Here is a 19783-nt window from a genome sequence, read left to right on the forward strand (position 1 = left end):
CCTTCAAACTCAAACATCATCTCTAAGAATCTTATAAATTTTTGCCAAGTTTGTTTTGAATGATTTTTCAGGAGATGGCAAAAATTTGTATTTATTTTAAATTTCTTATGAATGGTGCAAATTTGGGAGCATTAGTTTAAGAATCCACAAAAGCCAGTGTGTGAATATGAAGAAAATGTGATGTGGAATCAACCTGCATTTTTGTACATAAGATACGAGTTTGAGAAAGTAAGGCAATGTTTAGGAAATGAAACTATTTTTCCGGATTTAAATTGCGTACATTTGTTTATTGAAACAAACCAACGTTTCAGGCCCTTTACATGTCCCATGGTTATGGTTGACTGAGGTGGTACAGTCTTCAACCAGTTATGTCTAATATTAATGCAAACCACCCTATTTTTGCACTATAGTTACAATAGTTATTAATTAAATACATTATTTTTAATGTTACAAAGAAAATATTCCAATTTACGCTACATTACATCTTAGAAATTATTTTATTAAATGAATTTTTATAAAGTTCAATTTATTAATAATTAATAATAGAAATTAGAATAAACTAAACCATCAAGCAAGTCATGGATAAACCTACAAGCATGTCATGGATAAACCTACACATTCAATAAGTTTGACAAACCGCAGGTCCTTGCAAAAGAAGTCCGTTATCTACCCAGGACGCTGCAAGAGGCCATTGAAATTAAAAAACATCCAAATTTCAACAGAGAAGATTGTTTTTCCGTACCACCAGTATGGGATCCAGTATTTCCTCTGATGAAAAATCCCAAACAGATATAAGACTAAGAAATTAATATGTTTTAGTTTATTCTAATTTCTATTATTAATTAATAATAAATTGAACTTAATAAAAATTCATTTAATAAAATAATTTGTAAAATTTAATGAAGCGTAAATTGGAAAATTTTCTTTGTAAAATAAAAATAAGGTATTTAATTAATAACTATTGTAACTATAGAAAAACCAAATACAAAGACACGACGCAAGCACAAAGAAAAATTCGTGAGTTCCGCTGGTTCATTCCATGGCTTAGTTGGTATAGCGTCTGGCACGGTAAGCTAGAAGACGTCGGTTCGAATCCGGCCGGATCGAAGGAATTTTTTCTGAGTGTTCGTGAACTTTGTATTAATAATTATAACAAACTAGTGGAGTAATTTCACAAAAAATAATTGACTATCAATTCAATAAAAATTTTAAATATTGTAACTATAGTGAAATAAATGGGGTGGTTTGCATTGATATTAGACATAACTGGTTGAAGACTGTACCACCTCAGTCAACCGTGACCATGGGACCTATAAAGGGCTCGAAATGTCGGTTTGTTTGAAAAAACAAATGTAAACAAAATCCGGAAAAATAGTTTCATTTCCTATGTGTAACAATCGCGAAAACCTAAGAAGTCGATAAGGCAATGTTATTCAAAATTTAAAAAATACTTTTTTTTATTTGAAGGCTAATTTAATTAGGATGGTTCTTTGCTATGTTTGTACGAGCGTAATAATATGTAACGTTTACATCATGATTGCCGCGTAGGACTTTCAGTTTTTGTAGGTTTTGTGTATAAAGGCCGGCTCAGATGATATGTACGCCTACAGCCAATATAAATAAAACTTGTGTGGCTCCAAGGCTCTTTTAGTAGCAGAGTTAGTCCAGGGAAGTACTGTCACCTTACCTATTTCTTTCGCCAAACGGTAGTGTGCATTACTACGTTCCGGTTTAGAAGGGTAAGGGTTGGTGAAATTACATGTACTTGGGACTTATCCACTTATGTCTTAGGGTAACAGGCGCAGGGTCCTTCAGATATTTGCGATTTGAAGCTCTGAGCGGCACTGCAACTGTTATGGATAGGCGTGTAGGTTACCATTGGGCGCACGACTTGTTCATCTGTTATTATATCAAAAAATATTATATAATATTATAATAAATTAATATTACATTAAATAAAATAGGTAATGCCTCATAAAACACTTTGTTGCCGTTTGTTTACATTTAGTTAATTAGCTAAACTTTTGTAGTATAGTGTAGGGATCTCAGACATAAAATGAATATTTATTTTAATTTGACTCGTCTGATTGACTTAAAACTTATATTATTATGAAAATCCGATGACATTACAATAATATGGTAATCTGGATATCATGCTGCAAACAGGACGGTCTGCAGACTACCAAAGTCTTCTACTACTTTCAGTAAAACTTTCATGTTTGGGCTATTTAAATTGGTCTCAATGAGTTGTTAGCTTACACACAACTTTATTGATTATCTCATATTATTAAAAAGGATGGACGTGGATGGTAGAATGGAATACGTTGATTTAAAGAGACATGTTTATTGGTGCGATTTTTTTTATCTGCGAACCGTTTCATCGCAGTTTTCTCGCAATATGTCAAATTTAGCGCTATCCTCATCGGACTGAGCTAATATCAAATTTTCAAACAACTCGTCTAGCTCTGTGCTAAATGCCTCTATCGATCTACCTGTTTTGCCCTAAAAAGCTGGGGTTGTAAAGCTTTTGTTGATTTTTTAGGCAACAAAAATTTCCTAATTTCCTAATAAATAAGAGATTTAGTATCTCTCACAGTAGAGTACATGCTTTTTAACCTTAATTTAGCACTAGGTGACAGTCGAGTTTTCAATATAAATTCGATTAATTGAGTCTGTGTACCGTCAGTTATTAAATAACTGTATAACAAAATGCCATCAATTAATTGTTTAGTAACGAGCTCCTGACCGTTCACAACAGGTAACAGGGAAATAGCGGTTTTTATATCAAACGAACTCGCCATTATTGTTTGAGTCCCTGAATCTACGTGAGATAATATTATAATTACTCTTAATTTCGCTAATTAACTGTTGAAAATATTGAAAAGTTTCTGAGCTTGGCTTTTGTTCGTCGACCTCTTTATTTAACTGAGACACAATATCTTCCAAACGTTCATAATAGCTGGTAGCTTCTTCTAATTTCTTGTACGCAATATCTTTGTTACGTCTCTCTGGACCGATTTTACACAAGTATTCTCTTAAATAATCCAATTTAATATGAATCTCCTTTAATTGCTCAGACATACCTACAAAATAATAAAAGAATATTCTAACTTACATTATAACATAATTTACTCCGGGCGTATGTTGTACCACACGAAAGTGGGTCACGATGACTCGTGAAATGGCTTGGCGTTGTCCTCGCAGACTCCGTGCTTGATGACACGTTGAAGCATGACGCGTACTGCTGCATGCCGCATTACTGCTGGGTGGGCCGGGCTATACCCTGAACTCCGTGAGCCGGAATTACCCTGGACACCGCTGCTACATAGGCCGGGCTATACCCTGGACTCCGTGGGCCGGGATTACCCTCTCTTCTTTCTTGCAGTCTTCTATAATTTTCTTCCTTTTTTTCATTTTAATCTTCTATATTTTATCGTCTATGATTTTTCTTCTTTAATGCTTCTTCTATAGAATTTTCTTCTATGATATTACTTGTATATATTCTTTCTTCAATCATTTTTCTTTTGTATTTTATCTTCTTAATCTTCTATAATTTGATTTTCTTTTTTCTTTCTTGATATTAAATTTTCTTGTTTCAATGAAGATTGCAATCTTCATTGTTACGTGGTTCAAATTAAATTTCTGCAGCAATCAAATTGCTTCACAAAAGATAAGCTCGCTGGTGTGGGTCGCCATCTCATATTATTAAAAAGGGTGGACGTAGATGGTAGAGTGAAATTCGTTGATTTAAATTTACAGAGACATGTTTATTGGCCGGTCTCCGGAACATAATTGAGTAAATAATACAATTTAAAATAAAAGTAAACTTAAAAGCTAACCAAGCAATACACACCACATGTTGAAGTTAGACAAGTTTATAAATATCGTCTATCTATATTACAATTTTTTGGAGTACGCTGTTTTGTATATATATATATATATATATATATATATATATATATATATTGTGTGAGTAACTAGCGTGAATGAGTACAATTTCAGCAGGTACTGGTGACTGCTAAATTACATGCGTACATTTTTTGGGTTTATTTATTTTAAATATAGAAAGGATTTTGGAGTACTTTTTCTTTGACAGGAGAAGAAATCTCTTTATGAGGTTTTGCAACATGTGGACCTTACTGTAACAGTATAATGTATGGATTTTTTTTCATATATAAGAATAATATCGACTCTGGAAAGGTAAAATTTTTAACATGCATTAGGAAAATGTAAATAGTAAGTAATAATAAAACAATTTTGAGCTTTATTAACGTCACTCTGATACGCAATTTAAATTTTTTATATATAAGTATTATTGTCAAAACTTAAAAAAATATTAATTTAAAAACTAAAAATAAATACAATTAATGTCTTACCGACGTCTAAATACTTGCCAAAGTAATTACGAAACAACAGAGCAATTTTAATAGAGTGGTGTAAAACAATAGGTCACAGTGCTTTCAAAACCTGCAACAATGGCGCGCTGCCGTGTCGCGCGCACCGCCTCACACCGGCCGCCGGTAGCCATCATTGCGTCCATTTTCTAATAAACAATTACTTTTAAGTTATTAAAATTATGGGTCAACAAATTATTCAACCGCACCATACCGCATAGAGTTGTAAAAAGAGACTTCGGTTAGTTTCGAAGTCGACAAGGTAAAGTTGCGGGCGTTTAGGTGTTTGTAAATGCGGACCGCGGCGCGCCGTGCAGATTGCCGGCAGTCCCAACCGCGCGCCCCACGCGGACGGCCGCGCCTACCGTCCTCCCGCGACGCTGACTTCGCCGGACGTGCCGCTCTCGCGTGTGCTATGACTATGGTGTTGTGTTCGCGCTCCTTACTATAGTGCTCCTCTTATAGTATTGACGAGTGAATCTTCGCTCAAGCATGCTGATGGTTCAGACTAACGCGCAACCCATGAAGACCACCAAGTTGAAAGGTCCCCCGCCTGTGCCTCCGCGACCTAAGCAAAGTGTGGTCGCGGAGGCGCTCGCTAAGACGAGGAAGGCCGTCGCCGAGTCGAAGGCCAACTTTTCTAAGACTCATGTGACGCCTAAAGATGAGCGGTCCCCGAGATCCAAAACTTTGGATAGAACTATGCAACCGTCGGTGTCACCAAAACAGAATGGTTTAGCACGCGTTAAATCATTCATCAGAGACGTTATTAGCGATCGGAGCTCTTCGTCTGACGAGAAAAAATCTAGCGGTCAAAATTCCAGGAGGAGCTCAAGCGACAGTAGTACGGCACTCAAAAAATCATCAAATGAGTCTCTCAACTCCAAAGCGGTCAAGACTTGTAAACAAATATTAGTGCGATCTCTTTCCACATCCAATAAATTAGATCAAGATACCAAATGTAAAGTATCAAAGTCATCTAGCTTTGGAGAAAAGACTTTACCTTTACGGAAAGCACCTCCTCCCCCATTGTCTCCAAAGCCGAAAGTGAAACCCATGAGACCTTTGCCATTATATAGATCTTTAGAGAGAAGGAAACCCAAAGCGCCATTGTCACCTGAAGTAAGTCCGTATGCATCCCCTGTGGATGCGAAGCCACCACAAAGTCCACAGTCTGAAGCGCCTTACGCTACTGTAGAAGAAGTTCAGGAATTTGACGACAGATTACGAAACAGCCCATCGAAGCAAGTCAACAACCTCGCTAATACTCATACCGCTCGTGACACACCTAAATGTGACGAAACTGTAAATAAAAATAACAATTCACTAGAACGTAAAACCTCTAGAGTCACGGAGATGCTAATTTCGGAAATCCTCGCGAGTAGAAACAATAACAAAGACAACGCACACACAGTTATAGACAAGGGCAAGGATTCCGAGAAACTTACTAATGGAAATGTCTCACCGGAGATTGAAATGATGAAGGATATGAACAATCACGAAATGTTGATATACGAATTGCAAACCATGCGGTCGCACTCAAATGTGCCTGAGAGCTTAGACTATCCTATAGACGAGCCAGCCAGGGAAATATCGCCCGAGGAGAGAAATGGCCATTGCGATTCGGAAGACTTCAATTATGACGCGGTTCCCTCGGAGGAAAGTGGGAACACCGACGACGGCAACGACCAAGCTTACGCTTACATTTCAGATGATGATCTGAAATCTAGGTAGGTTGTTATTGTTGAGTTTCAAGCTACATTAATGACTAATTGCACGGAGACGGTAAAAAACTTCCTTGTTTTTAATTCACATACCAACCAGATGTGTGCGAAAGGTCATCCGTCGCAAATGAACCCGGTTATACTCGCTCGTCTGTTGCTAAATGTTGTCAGTTTCTAGGCCACCGTAATGAACCTGTACATGCTGTCAAAACTAAATCTAGATGCCAATACGCGCCAATTTAATAAATTAATCAAAAACGACTGCTATTTACCATTCCTATTTAGTGAAATGCAACACATATTACTATATTGTGTATTATTATTCTAATACATTGTGGAATAGTGACGTCATGGTGACTATTAATTATTTTTCCATTTACGTTCAGGTAATGCATCAGCGCAGCGTTCAGTATTTATTTATTTTATTTATTTATTTATTTATTGCATATCACACATGAAGCTTACAGGTAGTACTTACAATATAGGGCAGTATTACGCAAGTGACGTAACAATGCGTTCAGTTATTCACATTTTAATTGACACATTCGGTGTGAATTATGTTAATGAATAAATATAGATACAAACTAACGATGTACTTGTATGGTTTATTTCGATTTTTTTGAACGAAATAAACAATCCAGTAATTTTAAGACTTACTTGTTTTGTGTACTCAATAAATACCCTGTAATCGTTTCTAATGATGGTTATGAGTATGAGTGGTCTTTAATACAGTTGACGTCAGTATATGATCCTAAAAATCGTTGTTGACAGACTCCGAAAGCAGTTCCTAGCCATCAGCACCATGTCATTGCAAGGATTGCCACCGCTGCCGAAGAGCCTCAGTGGCTTCGCGGACGGCGAGCCTTCGCCCGAGCCCACGCCTGCCGTGGATGACAAACCCCCCACGAATCTTGACTCGCAGCTCACTTACTTGAAGAAGGAAATGGTGAGGCTCATCTTATATTACTTGCTTACATTATCCCTTCTTCCATTAAGTAGATTCTTGACACGTGATTGCAAAAAACAACGCTCGGTTATAAATTGCGCTTCTCGCCATATAATTTTAAACCGTCGACGTATATGACCTTGCATATAGTTAGTTACCAAGCTCGCATGCAATTATATATACCTACCTACATTGTTACATTGTTCCACTTGTTCATCCTTATTTTCTTTGGAAAATGATAAATGTTATTCTTACATATCAATTATAATCATCATAACTAAGACAAGCTCAAATGTAATCTAAAGATAATTTGTTATAATTTAAACCGTTGCTCTGTAAACTGAGATACATGTTAAGAGTCTATAGTACCTCAAATGGCTTTGAGTGATTCCGCAGGACAGCGAAATTGTTGAATCAATCACGTTGAAAAAAAAAAGGAAAATTGAGGATATATATTGATTACTATACGGTGTGATAATACGATTCCTAAAAATTTTCACGATAGAAAAAAACACAAAGTTAACTCGAAATTTTACAAGAAAACCGCCGAATTAAATAGGTAAAGCTTGACACTTTGTACTTTGGATCGTTCTTATAGTTCTGGCATAGAGTTGGATTTAAATCTTAAGTGTCAAGCTTGACGTGCTCTTGACCCTTGTATTTTACAATATCAATGTTTTTTTGTATTAACTGAACTAAATAAAACACGTATACCATACGACATACGTTTTTCAAAAGGCTTTAATTTCGTTTGTAAAAAAATAAAGCCCAGTATCCTTGCCTGTCGATCTAAGCAAAATGAACCGTATTACTACGGGATAAAACTTAATTCGAGCTGAGGTATCAACTCTTAATTGAGTTCAAATTGTTGTATGAACTAAGATACAAGTCACGAGTAAAACCGTTGTTCTATTATTTAAACATCTTATTCTACATCTTACTTCACGGTCTCATCCCTACATTTGTTCGATGGGTGAAATATAGAGACGCGTATAGCTTGGTACATGTAAACTATCCGTTTTTGTACCTTCTATCAGTGTTACCTTTGTTCAGTGTCCCCTCGGGTGCCCTAAGACTACAGCTGTTCATTGAACAGTGAACACCGCAAAAGACCCGACACACAGCTTGATGAATTGACTTGAACCCTTTTCACAGTAAGTTTAGTTTTCTCACCGAAAAGTGATTTGGCAGGTATTACAATAGGGTATCGTCGAGTATCGAAAATTAAATTCTTTTCATAAAACAAATTGATGTATTGATTGTAAAAACAATGACATTATTCTCCGGCTCTAGAGAAAAGGGGTAAAAAGTCTAAAATTAAAAGAAGCCAACTTTACAAGGCAACGCGAAAAACACTTAAAGCTTAATTATCGTATCTGTTTTTCGCGTCTCCTTGTATAGTTGGATTTTTGACTTGTACCCCTTTTCACTAGAGCCACAGTATTATAGAAATAGAAGTTAGAAAGAGACGGCAATACTTGTTTCTGACGTCACAACCGTAATTGCGCTTTACTAATTTCGTTATGTTCAAAAGGGACAGAGCATATTCTCACTAGTGCCTTAAACATAACTCTGATGTTAATTTATAATTATAATTTCAAAATATTTTCGGCAAACAAATAATTGAGAAAAAAAATTAGTAAATCAGTATAAGGTACTAAAAAACCGACCTCATAATTCATTCATCCCCTAGTTTGCCACCCTTAGAGGTGGAATATTTTCTTTAAATTTAAATGGGACCACTTCTACCCTCTTTCCAACAAAAAATAAAGAATCATCAAAATCGATTCACAAAGTTATCGCGTAACATACATACAAAAAAAAACATACTGTCGATTTGAGAACCTTCTCCTTTTTTTGGAGTTGGTTAATTAAGTTTAAAATTATATAATAATTTTTGAAGTTGAAACTTCTTTTGGCGGATATTCTTAACGGACACTCCAGGCCACTCTTTATTAACAATTTAGTTTAATTAATCGTTAGACATGGTGTTATGTGTCAGATAGAGCCAAATAATAAATAACAATAATGCACCAGACGACCACGCATGTTAATGTGCTCTCAAATTAGGAAATTCTCAGATCAATGAAATTAAATTTTGGGCACTACCCCAGGCACAGTTTAGAAAAGTTTCCCAACTAAACTTATCGGGAACCCAGACTCCAATAAGCGCTGTAAGCTAACCATTGGATCACCGATATCGTCATTCAATCTTTCAAATCTGTATTGCATAGTTCAAACGTCTTATTTATTCACTATGCATGGTCAAATTGTATTTACGTATAAATATTTGTGACTAAAACTGCATAAACATCATTTATTTAAACTGTTTAAGTTAAACATAGGTAATACACGATTTACTTGTTTGGCTCGTTTTTATATAAATAGCAATAATTAATGCAATCAAAACGTCAACGTTTACGCCCAATAAGAATACTTAAAAACCCATCGTAACTTACCAGTTTGTGATTCATGATTGAACAATATGAATCGTTATTTCACGTACTTTGAGTTATGTTAATTGTTTTTAACAGACTTAAAAAAAAGGAGGAGATTGTTAATTGGACTGTTGTTTTTTTTGTGTGTATATTCAATACTTGATATATTTATTGCTGCATTCATATGGTACATGTTTTAAAATTAAAATAATGCTACACATATGGGCCCTTTATTAGGGATAACAATAAGAGCAGTATCTAGGCTGAGGTTTGAATTATTAATTAGATTTATTATTTATCAAATAATAATATGAAATAAAAAATGTGTCATGTAATAAGCAGAATAATTATATCACTTGAAAGTTTGGATTTATTACAATAGCATAACTTTATAGTATATAATTAAGATTTGTTTATTATTCAAATTTATTATAATATTATTATTTTTAGGTGTCATCGAAGTATTCATTTAAATTGTAATAGCATTTATTAATAAGATGTAATTTTAATTTATTTACAAACAGTGAATACTTTTCCTCGTTTTTAATAATGGGCGGGAGCTTCGTTGAATATCCTCACCGACGTCGAGTGGGCTTGAGCTGTGTATGTGTAGCTGATATTACGCAATTACTTCAACATTTACGTAGTAAGACAATCTAGGTTTATTATTTTTAAAAGACTGCAAAAAAGGAGGATCTTCAATTCGCCTGTTCTTTTTATGTGTATGTTACGCGATTACTTAGACGTTTGTGGAACGATTTCAATTACTATTTTTTGTTGGAAGAGGGTCCCTCAGTAGTGGTCCCACTCAAAATTTCAACTTAGGAGATGAATTCGGTTTATTGGATTTCAGCATCTTTCCGTTAACAGATTTCAATAAAACTTGGGAAATAGATATAATTGACAAACCTTTAAGGTCAGTTTTTTTTGTAAGTTTATTATTTTTTATAGGTAATGAGACGTTACTTCTACTTTAAAATTCGGCTTTTTTAGTTTAAGTTACATCCTATTTCCGTTTTTTAATTTTGCTGTTTATGCTGGCCATGAATGAGGCGCGCCTCTCATTTTCTAGCTGCCACCTGATGCGGTGACGTGTTGCTTCGAGACATATTTTTTTTATAGTTCTTAGGTTTAGAAAATAATAATAACGCACACACTCACAGCCCTAGGAAATCCTGTATCGCGGCTGCCAGGGACACACACGCATAGACAACCACAATTTACACCAAAACTCACGAGAGAAATAAATGTAGGCCTTACAAATATTTCTGCCGGCTCGGGAATCGGACATGGGACCTTAAAATAAAATCGCATATATTTGTTCTTTCGAACAAAACAACGTTTCGGGCCCTTTACAGGTCCAATGATCACGGCTGAATCTTTTTATTGTATGATATCTAGTAACGGGACGAAGTAATCGTGCATTTGAGTGTATGCGTTATATCTCGTGCTTTCTGTAGCTCTTACGCACTCTTTCATGCTATTCCAACAGGTGGCTAGCGATGGCTATCATAGCTGCAATGCCACACAAAACTTTAATCGCAAAGATCTGGGGGGCACTGTCACTGCGCCTTTTACCCTGAGACATAAAGTTGACGAGTCCCAAGTGCCTATAGTTTTATCAGCATCCTTGCCCTTCTAAACCGGAACACACTAATGCTCACATTACTGCTTGACGGCATTTGAAGGCATAAATAGGTATGGTAACAATACTTCACTGGAGGAACTGTTTCAAAAGGAGCTCTGCCGCTACAAAACAAATATTCTCCATTAGATGAAGGGCACCGAGAAGCGACAGTCACGATTTTGTTAATATATTTTTTTTATAATTTATTTAAGCAACAAATGAAAACTTAAACGTCTTTACTAAGTTATATGAAGCTATTTGCATTTTCCACTCGTCGCCAATTTTAATAAGAATTTTGGCACATGTTTACAAATTTTTACTTAACCCTTTCTTTAGGTTTACCTGGTCATGGTCCTTCTTAATATATAAACACAAAGACAGCGTTCGCCTACAAACATTATAAAAGCATTATCTTGTAATAAAAAAATTATAAAGTCAAAACAAAAGCGCACACGTTATCCGCATTAACCATTTTTATAGTGAACCTATAAACTGTTTTACTACCTTAAAACCATATTTAGACTTTTTATTATGAAATTGAAGTAAAGGTATTGTATAATATCTGGTTTTATAGTTAGTAAAACTTGAGTTAGCTAGAGACGTCTTCATACATTTTTAAACTCTGTTTTCCCCTAATTGTGTCCAGTAGCGCAGACCTTTAAAAGCTTCCTACATTTTTAATGAGATAGGGATGGCTTTGTAAATTTAAATTAGTCTTTTCGTGAGCTACTTAAGTTCTGTTATATTATAACATCTCTTTGTACTAACTTTCTTTGTTTAATGAAGCATTTTTTTTTTGTTACATTCGATTAATTAAGTTTAAAAGAAAGTATTAATAACTTAGAGCACAAGGACTGGGCGTACACGCTTCCATTTACAAATAGCATTTTTTTTTTCAAAACGTATTTTAAAACACTGTTTTGATTGTGACACCTAAAATAAACTCCCCCTACTACACGGCACCATCAACACTAAATAAATAGTAATGTACACTGTCGGGCCGTGTTCACATGAAAAAAACAGATGTTCACTAATTTAGGTTTATCGTTTTGCTGCAGTACAGATATGTGTATTTTAAGGTGATTTTTTCTTTGGTACGGCACGGTTTCTATTTTGTGAATGTTTTTCTTCTTTGCGCCATAGCAAAACAGGGACACTTACAGCGGAAATAAATCTCGGTTGAAATAGATAAGTTTTGGAAAAAATAAGATGAAAGGATCTACACCCTGGAATATGTTATATTGTCGTAAACATATTGTAGTGATTTTTTATAATAATAATAACGCACACACTCAACATAGCCCCGCACTAGGGAAACCCTGTGTAGCGGGTGCCACGGACACACACATAGACAACCACAAATTACACCCAAATTCACGAGAGAAATAAATGTAGGCCATACAAATATTTCTCCCGACCCGGGAATCGAACCTGGGACCTCCGCGCGGCATGGTAACCGTTCGGCCACAGAGGCAGTTTTATTAGATAGATTATTTTTAAATTCCTTACAAAATAAATACTCAACTCAGATATAAAAGTTAACAATTTGGAAAATGGTGAATTAAAAAAAGAGTGAGTTTTTTCGTTATAAAACTTCGTAGGATTTTTTTAAAGTGTTGCTTTGCATTTTCTTTCCTCGTTTTCAATGGTGTCTTATGGGATTATGCTATAAACTTGTGAACAGATTTTCAGGTAAATCACTAAAAGCTTTTTACACGAGCAAGTCCCAAGCGTACAATGATATTGAGGTCAGCACACGCCACTGTAACAGCGAGGCGTCGGCGTCGTTCTCGCGGAACACATTAATGAGTCCTGCAGTGTGCATTGTCTTCATCGCGGAATTCAACAGCATTGAAATTACCTCTTATCCAAATCTATCCTTGTCATAGCTATGGGCGCGTTCCCATTATGTCGTGACGACAGATAGTCGTGCAGGTTAAAGTGTCGCAGTTCGTACATGAAGTTGTTCACGTATAGTACAACACGATTAACTGTTGTACACGACTTTTTTGACGTTACGACGACATACTGTAATGGCAAGATAAAACAAAACGATAAATATATGACGACAGATAATCGCACAGGTTAAAAACAGATTACTTAGAAAAAGACAAAATTCTTTTTATGAAAACAAATTTATTAAATCCAACAAAACGATCCTCTCCCTATAGACGCTAGAGAATAATTACTTGATAATAGTAAAAAAAACGTCTCAAAAGTGTATTTTAGTTATAAGAGAGAAATATTTAATCCAAGAGCAAATTAATTTACATCAAGTTACAAAGCCACTCTGGATTCAACAAAATATTTATTAGTTACTAGAAATGTCCGATTTTGACTTAAAAAAAAAAGAATGAAAAATTGAGAGGTACTTAATTATTTGACTGAAGATTTATGTTTTCTAATATCATAAGGGGGGGACTGTTATGGACCCAACAGTATGTCTTACTGGCGTGAAAACACACAGTTCAGGGCCAAACCTTAAAGTAGCAGAAATAGTATGGAAATTTCTCAAAGATTTGAGTACCATTCAGTACCGTATAAATGCTATAGCGGTAGTAAGCACTGACAATTCTAAATATATGAGATGACTTATACTATTGAAGTTAACAAAACGATAGCGCGTTTCAGAGTACAACTAATGCCATCTAGCAGTGGCGTGATAGAAACAAATTGCATGTTAAAGTTGTGCTTGTTACAAGTGTAGTTTGATTTCATGCTGAAACGAAATTTCTTAAATTATGACTACAAATAACACCCTAATAAACTAGAGATACTACGTATTGCTTCTTTGGATAAATGACTTTTTATGATTTTTATGATTACAAGCACAAGTAAAAGTAATCGTTACCGCGTGCGCCTTCGGCGACATGTCACGACAACATTGACTATGAAAACGCAACGAAATGTTGCTTTAAAAATATACTCGAGAATTTAGAATATTAATCTGAATAGCAATCTACTTCTTTTTCTTTTTAAGAATATATTTTCTTAAAATACACCCAAGAAATTTTGAATTCATTTAAGATTATTTAAATTTCATGTAAAAGGTAAAAATTTCTTGATGTAAATAATGTCCAATTAATTGATTAGAAATTAAATAAAATCTTGAAGTGAACGTATTTGTCAAAAACTTAGAATAAAGTTAAGAGTAAAATTGTATTACAAAAAGATAAGCAGTATTTTTGTAATGACAATATTTTATTACTTTTAATAAATATTTTTTCAGAATAGCAAATATTTTGAGAAAGTGCTCTTTCTTATTAGTAGAAATCCTTTTTTTTTTCTGTGCAGCTTCAAATGATTCTGTCGTGCAAACGACAAGGTGGCTGCCGTGAACCGATTGGCGTCACGATGTAGTGGGAACAGCTAGACACAACAGTCGTTTAACGATAAAATAAAACTTCACGACGCAGTCACGACAGATAGTCGTGATATGGGAACAGGCTAGACGCGACAGTCGTCCAGCGATAAATAAAATGTTACGACATAATTTGAACGCACCCTTACGCATTTGCATTTCGGTAACTTTCGAGATATTGGCGCCTAGTTTTTTTTTTTTCAAGTAAAAAATGTCATTTATGCTGATTTTACTTAGCTATAAAACTGAAACTAAATAGGATATAAAAAACCGATTAGAGGGTTTGTAGGGTTCGGTGATTCCAGATATGTTAATAACTTAATTTCGCCAAAACTTTCAATTAATTATGTTAGTTATGATAAAGAGGGCAGAAAATGAAGTCCGACCTTCTACTAAATTCGATTCCGGCTAAACATTATTACCTTGTTATGGTTGAACTTGCTAGGAATGTTGAAGTGAGCTACTACGTCCGGAAACTCGTCAATAACGTACTCTCATGGAACCCGTATAAAAATCGCACCATCAGATAATAAAGCATTTACAATGTTTGTTGGCGAACGTTGTCGCAATGATTTCATATTAAAAAAGACCATAGACCAGGTAACCCAATAGAACGGGCTTAATCCGAAAATTCGTGCCTACTATTCATTGCACCAGTGTAAATATCTTTCTCTTTCTGGTTCGTAGAGCTGGGACTCTCGACTGTCTGCGAGTGTGAACATTCACGTCATGCAGTTTCTTCTTGACAGTTCGGTCGTTATTAAACATGGTGTTGCGATCGTGTTGTGATATTGGATAGTACTCTAGCAGCGTTTTGCAAAAAACAGCCTGAGTTTTGTGTCATTCGGCCACGTCACCAGTAATACCGTTTTCAGAATCTGGTGATCACGCTTTGCCGAGTTTCATTGGTCATCGCAATATAAATTGCTTCCAGCATTCCGAAAAGAACAAGCTCCTATTGTCGAGTTAAATAGCATGAGACATTACGCTCATTTAACGTGAAAGCAACGGTCATCACTCATCAGTCATCACTCATCACATACTTTTGTAGTAAAAATTTATAATCCTTTTGAAACATTAACTACAGCCATTTTTTACAGTCCTAACTTAGGTACTCAATCGCAATTTACAATTTTCTACTATTATTTTATTCAAATTTCAAACTTAATTTTTTTATACTGCGTGCAGCCAGCGTTTATACTTTTAGAAGCCATTTATCTTTCCTGAAGAGTTTTAAAAATATTAGGTATATTACATTGGTATATACAAACATTACATCAGCGTTCGCAATATCACTGTCACGTTTTTGGAGCGATTAAATGTTTAATACTTGGCTGCTGTTTAGACTAGAGTCGAGTCAGTTAATCGCTATCAAGCAATAATGATATGCCCCTTTCTCTTAACAAAAAGTGCAAAAAACATACCTACCGATTTGTCATATTCGGAAGCATTATCGGTTTCCGTTTTAAAGTAAAATATGCTTTAAAAGCAACAAAATGCAGTCTGTAAAAAACACTGTACACGTCTGTTAGTCAGTTTTAAAACTCGAATAGGCCATGTGTATCCGCATTATAAGCATTAATAGGCGCCCGCGCATTGCAGGAATGCGTATACACCTTTAACGTTTTCGACGATGTTTTGCAACTGTAGGAAGTGACTGCGTTATAGGCCATATCGTGATAATTTAGATATGATTAACTGTAGTTAAAAAGATGTATCGTTTCTGTTACGTATATTTTACAACTCATTACGCAATACGGTTTAAACAACTGCGTTTACGTTAGTAACTTTTTATTAAACAATTGTTAAGGTATAATTGAAAACTGTAGAAGTGGTTTCGAGTTGCTATGAAAATAAAGTGTCTATTCTATTAACTTCGTTCATAGACTCACAGATGACGCTACAGCAAAAAAATATTTGAAAACCAAAAACAAAATTCTGCAACGTGTTCCGTGGCACAGTTGGGAGAGCGTCAGCCACGGTATACTAAAGGCATTAGTTCCAATCCAACCATATCGAAGGATTTTTTCTTAGTGATCTTTGTATTAATAAATTACTCGTATAACCATTGACTTACAATTATATGGACGTCGGGTCCGCGCTAAAAAGTGTCCGAACTTATAGGGCGTTAAAATCGTATACAGAGCGTCATTCACGCTCTAGTCTTCGTTTGTTCGACTGACAGCGAAGCAAGCAAAATTAGACGGTACTGCGATGACATTACAATTTAAATTCAACGTTTTAGCTTTTTCATATTCCTTTAAATGTCACTACGTTTAAATAGGTTGATTTGGGACATTTTTTTTTTCGTGGTTTTTGTATTAGACCCGTCGTCCATTTATTTGTAAGTCAATGCGTATAACAAATTATTGGAGTAATTTCATACAAAATAATTGAATGTCATCGTACTAAAACATAGTAATATTCAATAAACTTAATATTACTATTATCTCCTTGTTGTTTTTTTTTGCTTGATACTTATTAGACTAAGCTGCTAGTGCACGGCCCCAGCTTGATAGTTAAAAAAATAACGACTTTGATTTCATCCTTTTATGTTTTCGACATTCAGAGATAAAAAAAAACTGTTACAATTAATTATACGCATAATTTTAGTTGAAACATTTTCAAATCCGAGTTAATATGGCGTCATTCAGTTGATGAGATGATTTTTTAAACACGATCTTGAAACACCCTCCAAACAATAGAACAAGAATACAGTAGTATTCATTATTCAAAACATTTACATGAAACTCAAAGTCGTACCCTTAGCATATAAAGCCACATGTGATCATACGTCAAAAGTAAATTATTACTTGAAAATTATGGATTATCACTTTCTAATTTAGTTTACACTGGAACGATAACACAGGCTCTGTGCTGTTTAAGAATATCTTCTTTAAAAGGAACTCCAGACTCCACTATACTCTGATCTAGAAGCCAAGCGATTTTTTGTAAACAAAGAAATGTCATGATATTTCGCTGTCAAAGTGACAGGTATATATAGTAAATAACGCGTGGTTTTACTTGTGCGGTAGGTAAAATAATAATTTAAGCGCTGATTTCTATGACCAAACTTTGATACTCAAAACAGTTTGTAATAATATAAACACAACAACAAAGTTGAAAACTTAACAAAAACTGATAACAATAACAGACAACTACAAGGTAACACCTAAAAACAACAGCAAACCCTTCAACAACGCACTGCACACGCTCAGCGAAAAGGAGCACATTCGAATTAGGAAACGAACGAGATACGAATGAAAATAAAGACAATAGCGAAAAGCTGTCAAAATCAAAAATTGTTTCGAACTTCTAAATAATTTAAATTTTCCATTCTATGGAGTTTAGAAAATAAACGATACTTATGTTTCTAGATAAATCGAGCAAAATTTTACTTGGAAGACATTTCTCGATGCAGTAACCTGTATGTTTACCAAAAATCTTTTGGATTCTAGATCAGAGCATACTTGTTAAAAGTGCCTTAGTACTCTTGGCTTATCTGTCATAGCAATTATATGATAAACCACAGAATATACATAAACATCGTAGCTTCGTGTTTGTATAAAACATTACCGTTTTTGCGTCACGTATATGCGTTAATGACGCCCATTATCTATGCCACCTCACTGACACTGTTGCAATGCTGCTGCGCCTATTGTTTTACTATGTTTTACCCTTGAATCGGAAATACGCAAAGAAACATTTATATAGGTTTCATATTTCACTTGAACGTGTTTTTGCGCACTTTCACATAGATACGACGATTTGCATCACAATATCTCGCCGTTCTTTCTGTTATATTACGTTATAGAAAGGAACAATGTGTAGAAACAAAAAGTAATGCTTTTATGTACATAAATACAAAGGTAGTCTATTTGTTGAAACTTCCAAAATGAATTTCGTATTTCGTAGCACTCTTGTTAGAGCGGTTATGGTCATCGTGAAGTACGTTTGTCAAGGGCTCATGTGGTTCACGATATCCCACTGTCTGCATACCCTGTACGGCATATTTTATTTAATCGGTCCACCGCTTGAGTGACCTTCCACACACTCAAGTGTCTTCTACTCTGCTTTGCACGACAAGACACTCGATGGATGCGTATTGAGACGTAACCAAGGAATTTCAAGATGCTAGTTTTTTTTTTGTGATACCAAGTGACTGGACGAACAAGACATGTTCGTCCCGTCCCTGATGGTAAGTGACACGCCTGTCCATAACAGTTGCAGTACCGCTCAGAGCTTTAAATCATAAAGATCTGATGGGCGCTGACACTGCGTCTCCCTGTGACTCCTTGAGACGTGATTTGACAAGTCTCATGTGCCTATAATTTCACCAGCACCTAAGGGTGCTACCCCTTCGAAACCATGAACGCAGTAATGCTCACATTACTGCTTGGTGGCAGAAATATTGGCAGTACTTCCCTGGACGAACTCTATCTCGAGATATTCTACTGCTACTAAACTGTTTATACTTACCAGAATCAGAAATGCGCTACTGTTTGTTGTAAACGCGCTGTTTCATGCTGAGTTCTCTATGTCCCAAAACGCTAGTAATTTCATAATATAGCTTAAGATGAGGTATGTATACAACCTGCCATGCCATAAATGCTTCCACGACAACAATAACTAAAGGTCTTCTATGGCTACAGTAAAACCCCCAAATTGCGCTACAAGACCGCGGAACACAAAGTCTGCAATATAAACCCTACAAACCTCAATATCAAAACTCCTTTTAGGCATTTATTTCATCTGAACAATATTTTACCAAGTATTTCGTGGTATATTTCAAAGTTTCAAACCATTCTCATTTTTAATGCGATTTATGGTAAACATAACAATTTTCTTAATTACACAAACACAGTTTCGAGATTCCAGAAAATTCTGTGAAATATCTTTTATTTTGGGTAACGAATTGCGGAGCATTCGCGAAACAATGTTTATATTTATTGTCTGTTTTTCAATAATTAAATTAAATGAATAATATAGACAAATGCTTTCGGCAAACATAGAGCAGAACAACCGGCAGCGTATTCCGTTCGTTCTGAGCCAATGTTTTCTTACAATATTATTTTGTATTCAGACAAGAAATTTTCCAATTTTTTATTACATAAAATGTATCGAAAAGGTTAAATCGAATAAACGGCTACATGAGTTAAAATGTCACGAGTCTTATATAGGTATTCGTAATTTGATTTCTCAGCTTTATTACTCACACTTCCGACGTAAAAATAGCCTATGAAGCTGTACCTACAGTCAGCGTCAAAATTATCGGTATTTATAAACCTGTTCA

The 19783-nt window shown here is 35.1% G+C and overlaps 1 protein-coding gene across 2 annotated transcripts in view; it reads left to right on the forward strand.

Moving 5' to 3' along the window:
- LOC113226940 (anaphase-promoting complex subunit 11-like) overlaps positions 1-19783 on the forward strand; it is a 66238-nt gene that overhangs the window by 1656 nt on the left and 44799 nt on the right. Inside the window, exons 1-2 of one of the 2 annotated variants that reach the window (XM_026459751.1) lie at positions 4725-6124; positions 6890-7064. In XM_026459751.1, the coding sequence (XP_026315536.1) occupies positions 4887-6124; positions 6890-7064 (1413 nt within the window). In that variant the 5' untranslated portion in view covers positions 4725-4886. Of the gene's footprint in view, positions 1-4724; positions 6125-6889; positions 7065-19783 lie in introns of those variants that run through there. The other variant, XM_026459752.1, reaches the window with a different exon arrangement.

This window comes from Hyposmocoma kahamanoa, unplaced genomic scaffold (assembly GCF_003589595.1).
Source record: "Hyposmocoma kahamanoa isolate Upper Pololo Valley unplaced genomic scaffold, ASM358959v1 202, whole genome shotgun sequence".
In the NCBI taxonomy this organism is placed as follows: Eukaryota; Metazoa; Arthropoda; class Insecta; order Lepidoptera; family Cosmopterigidae; genus Hyposmocoma; species Hyposmocoma kahamanoa.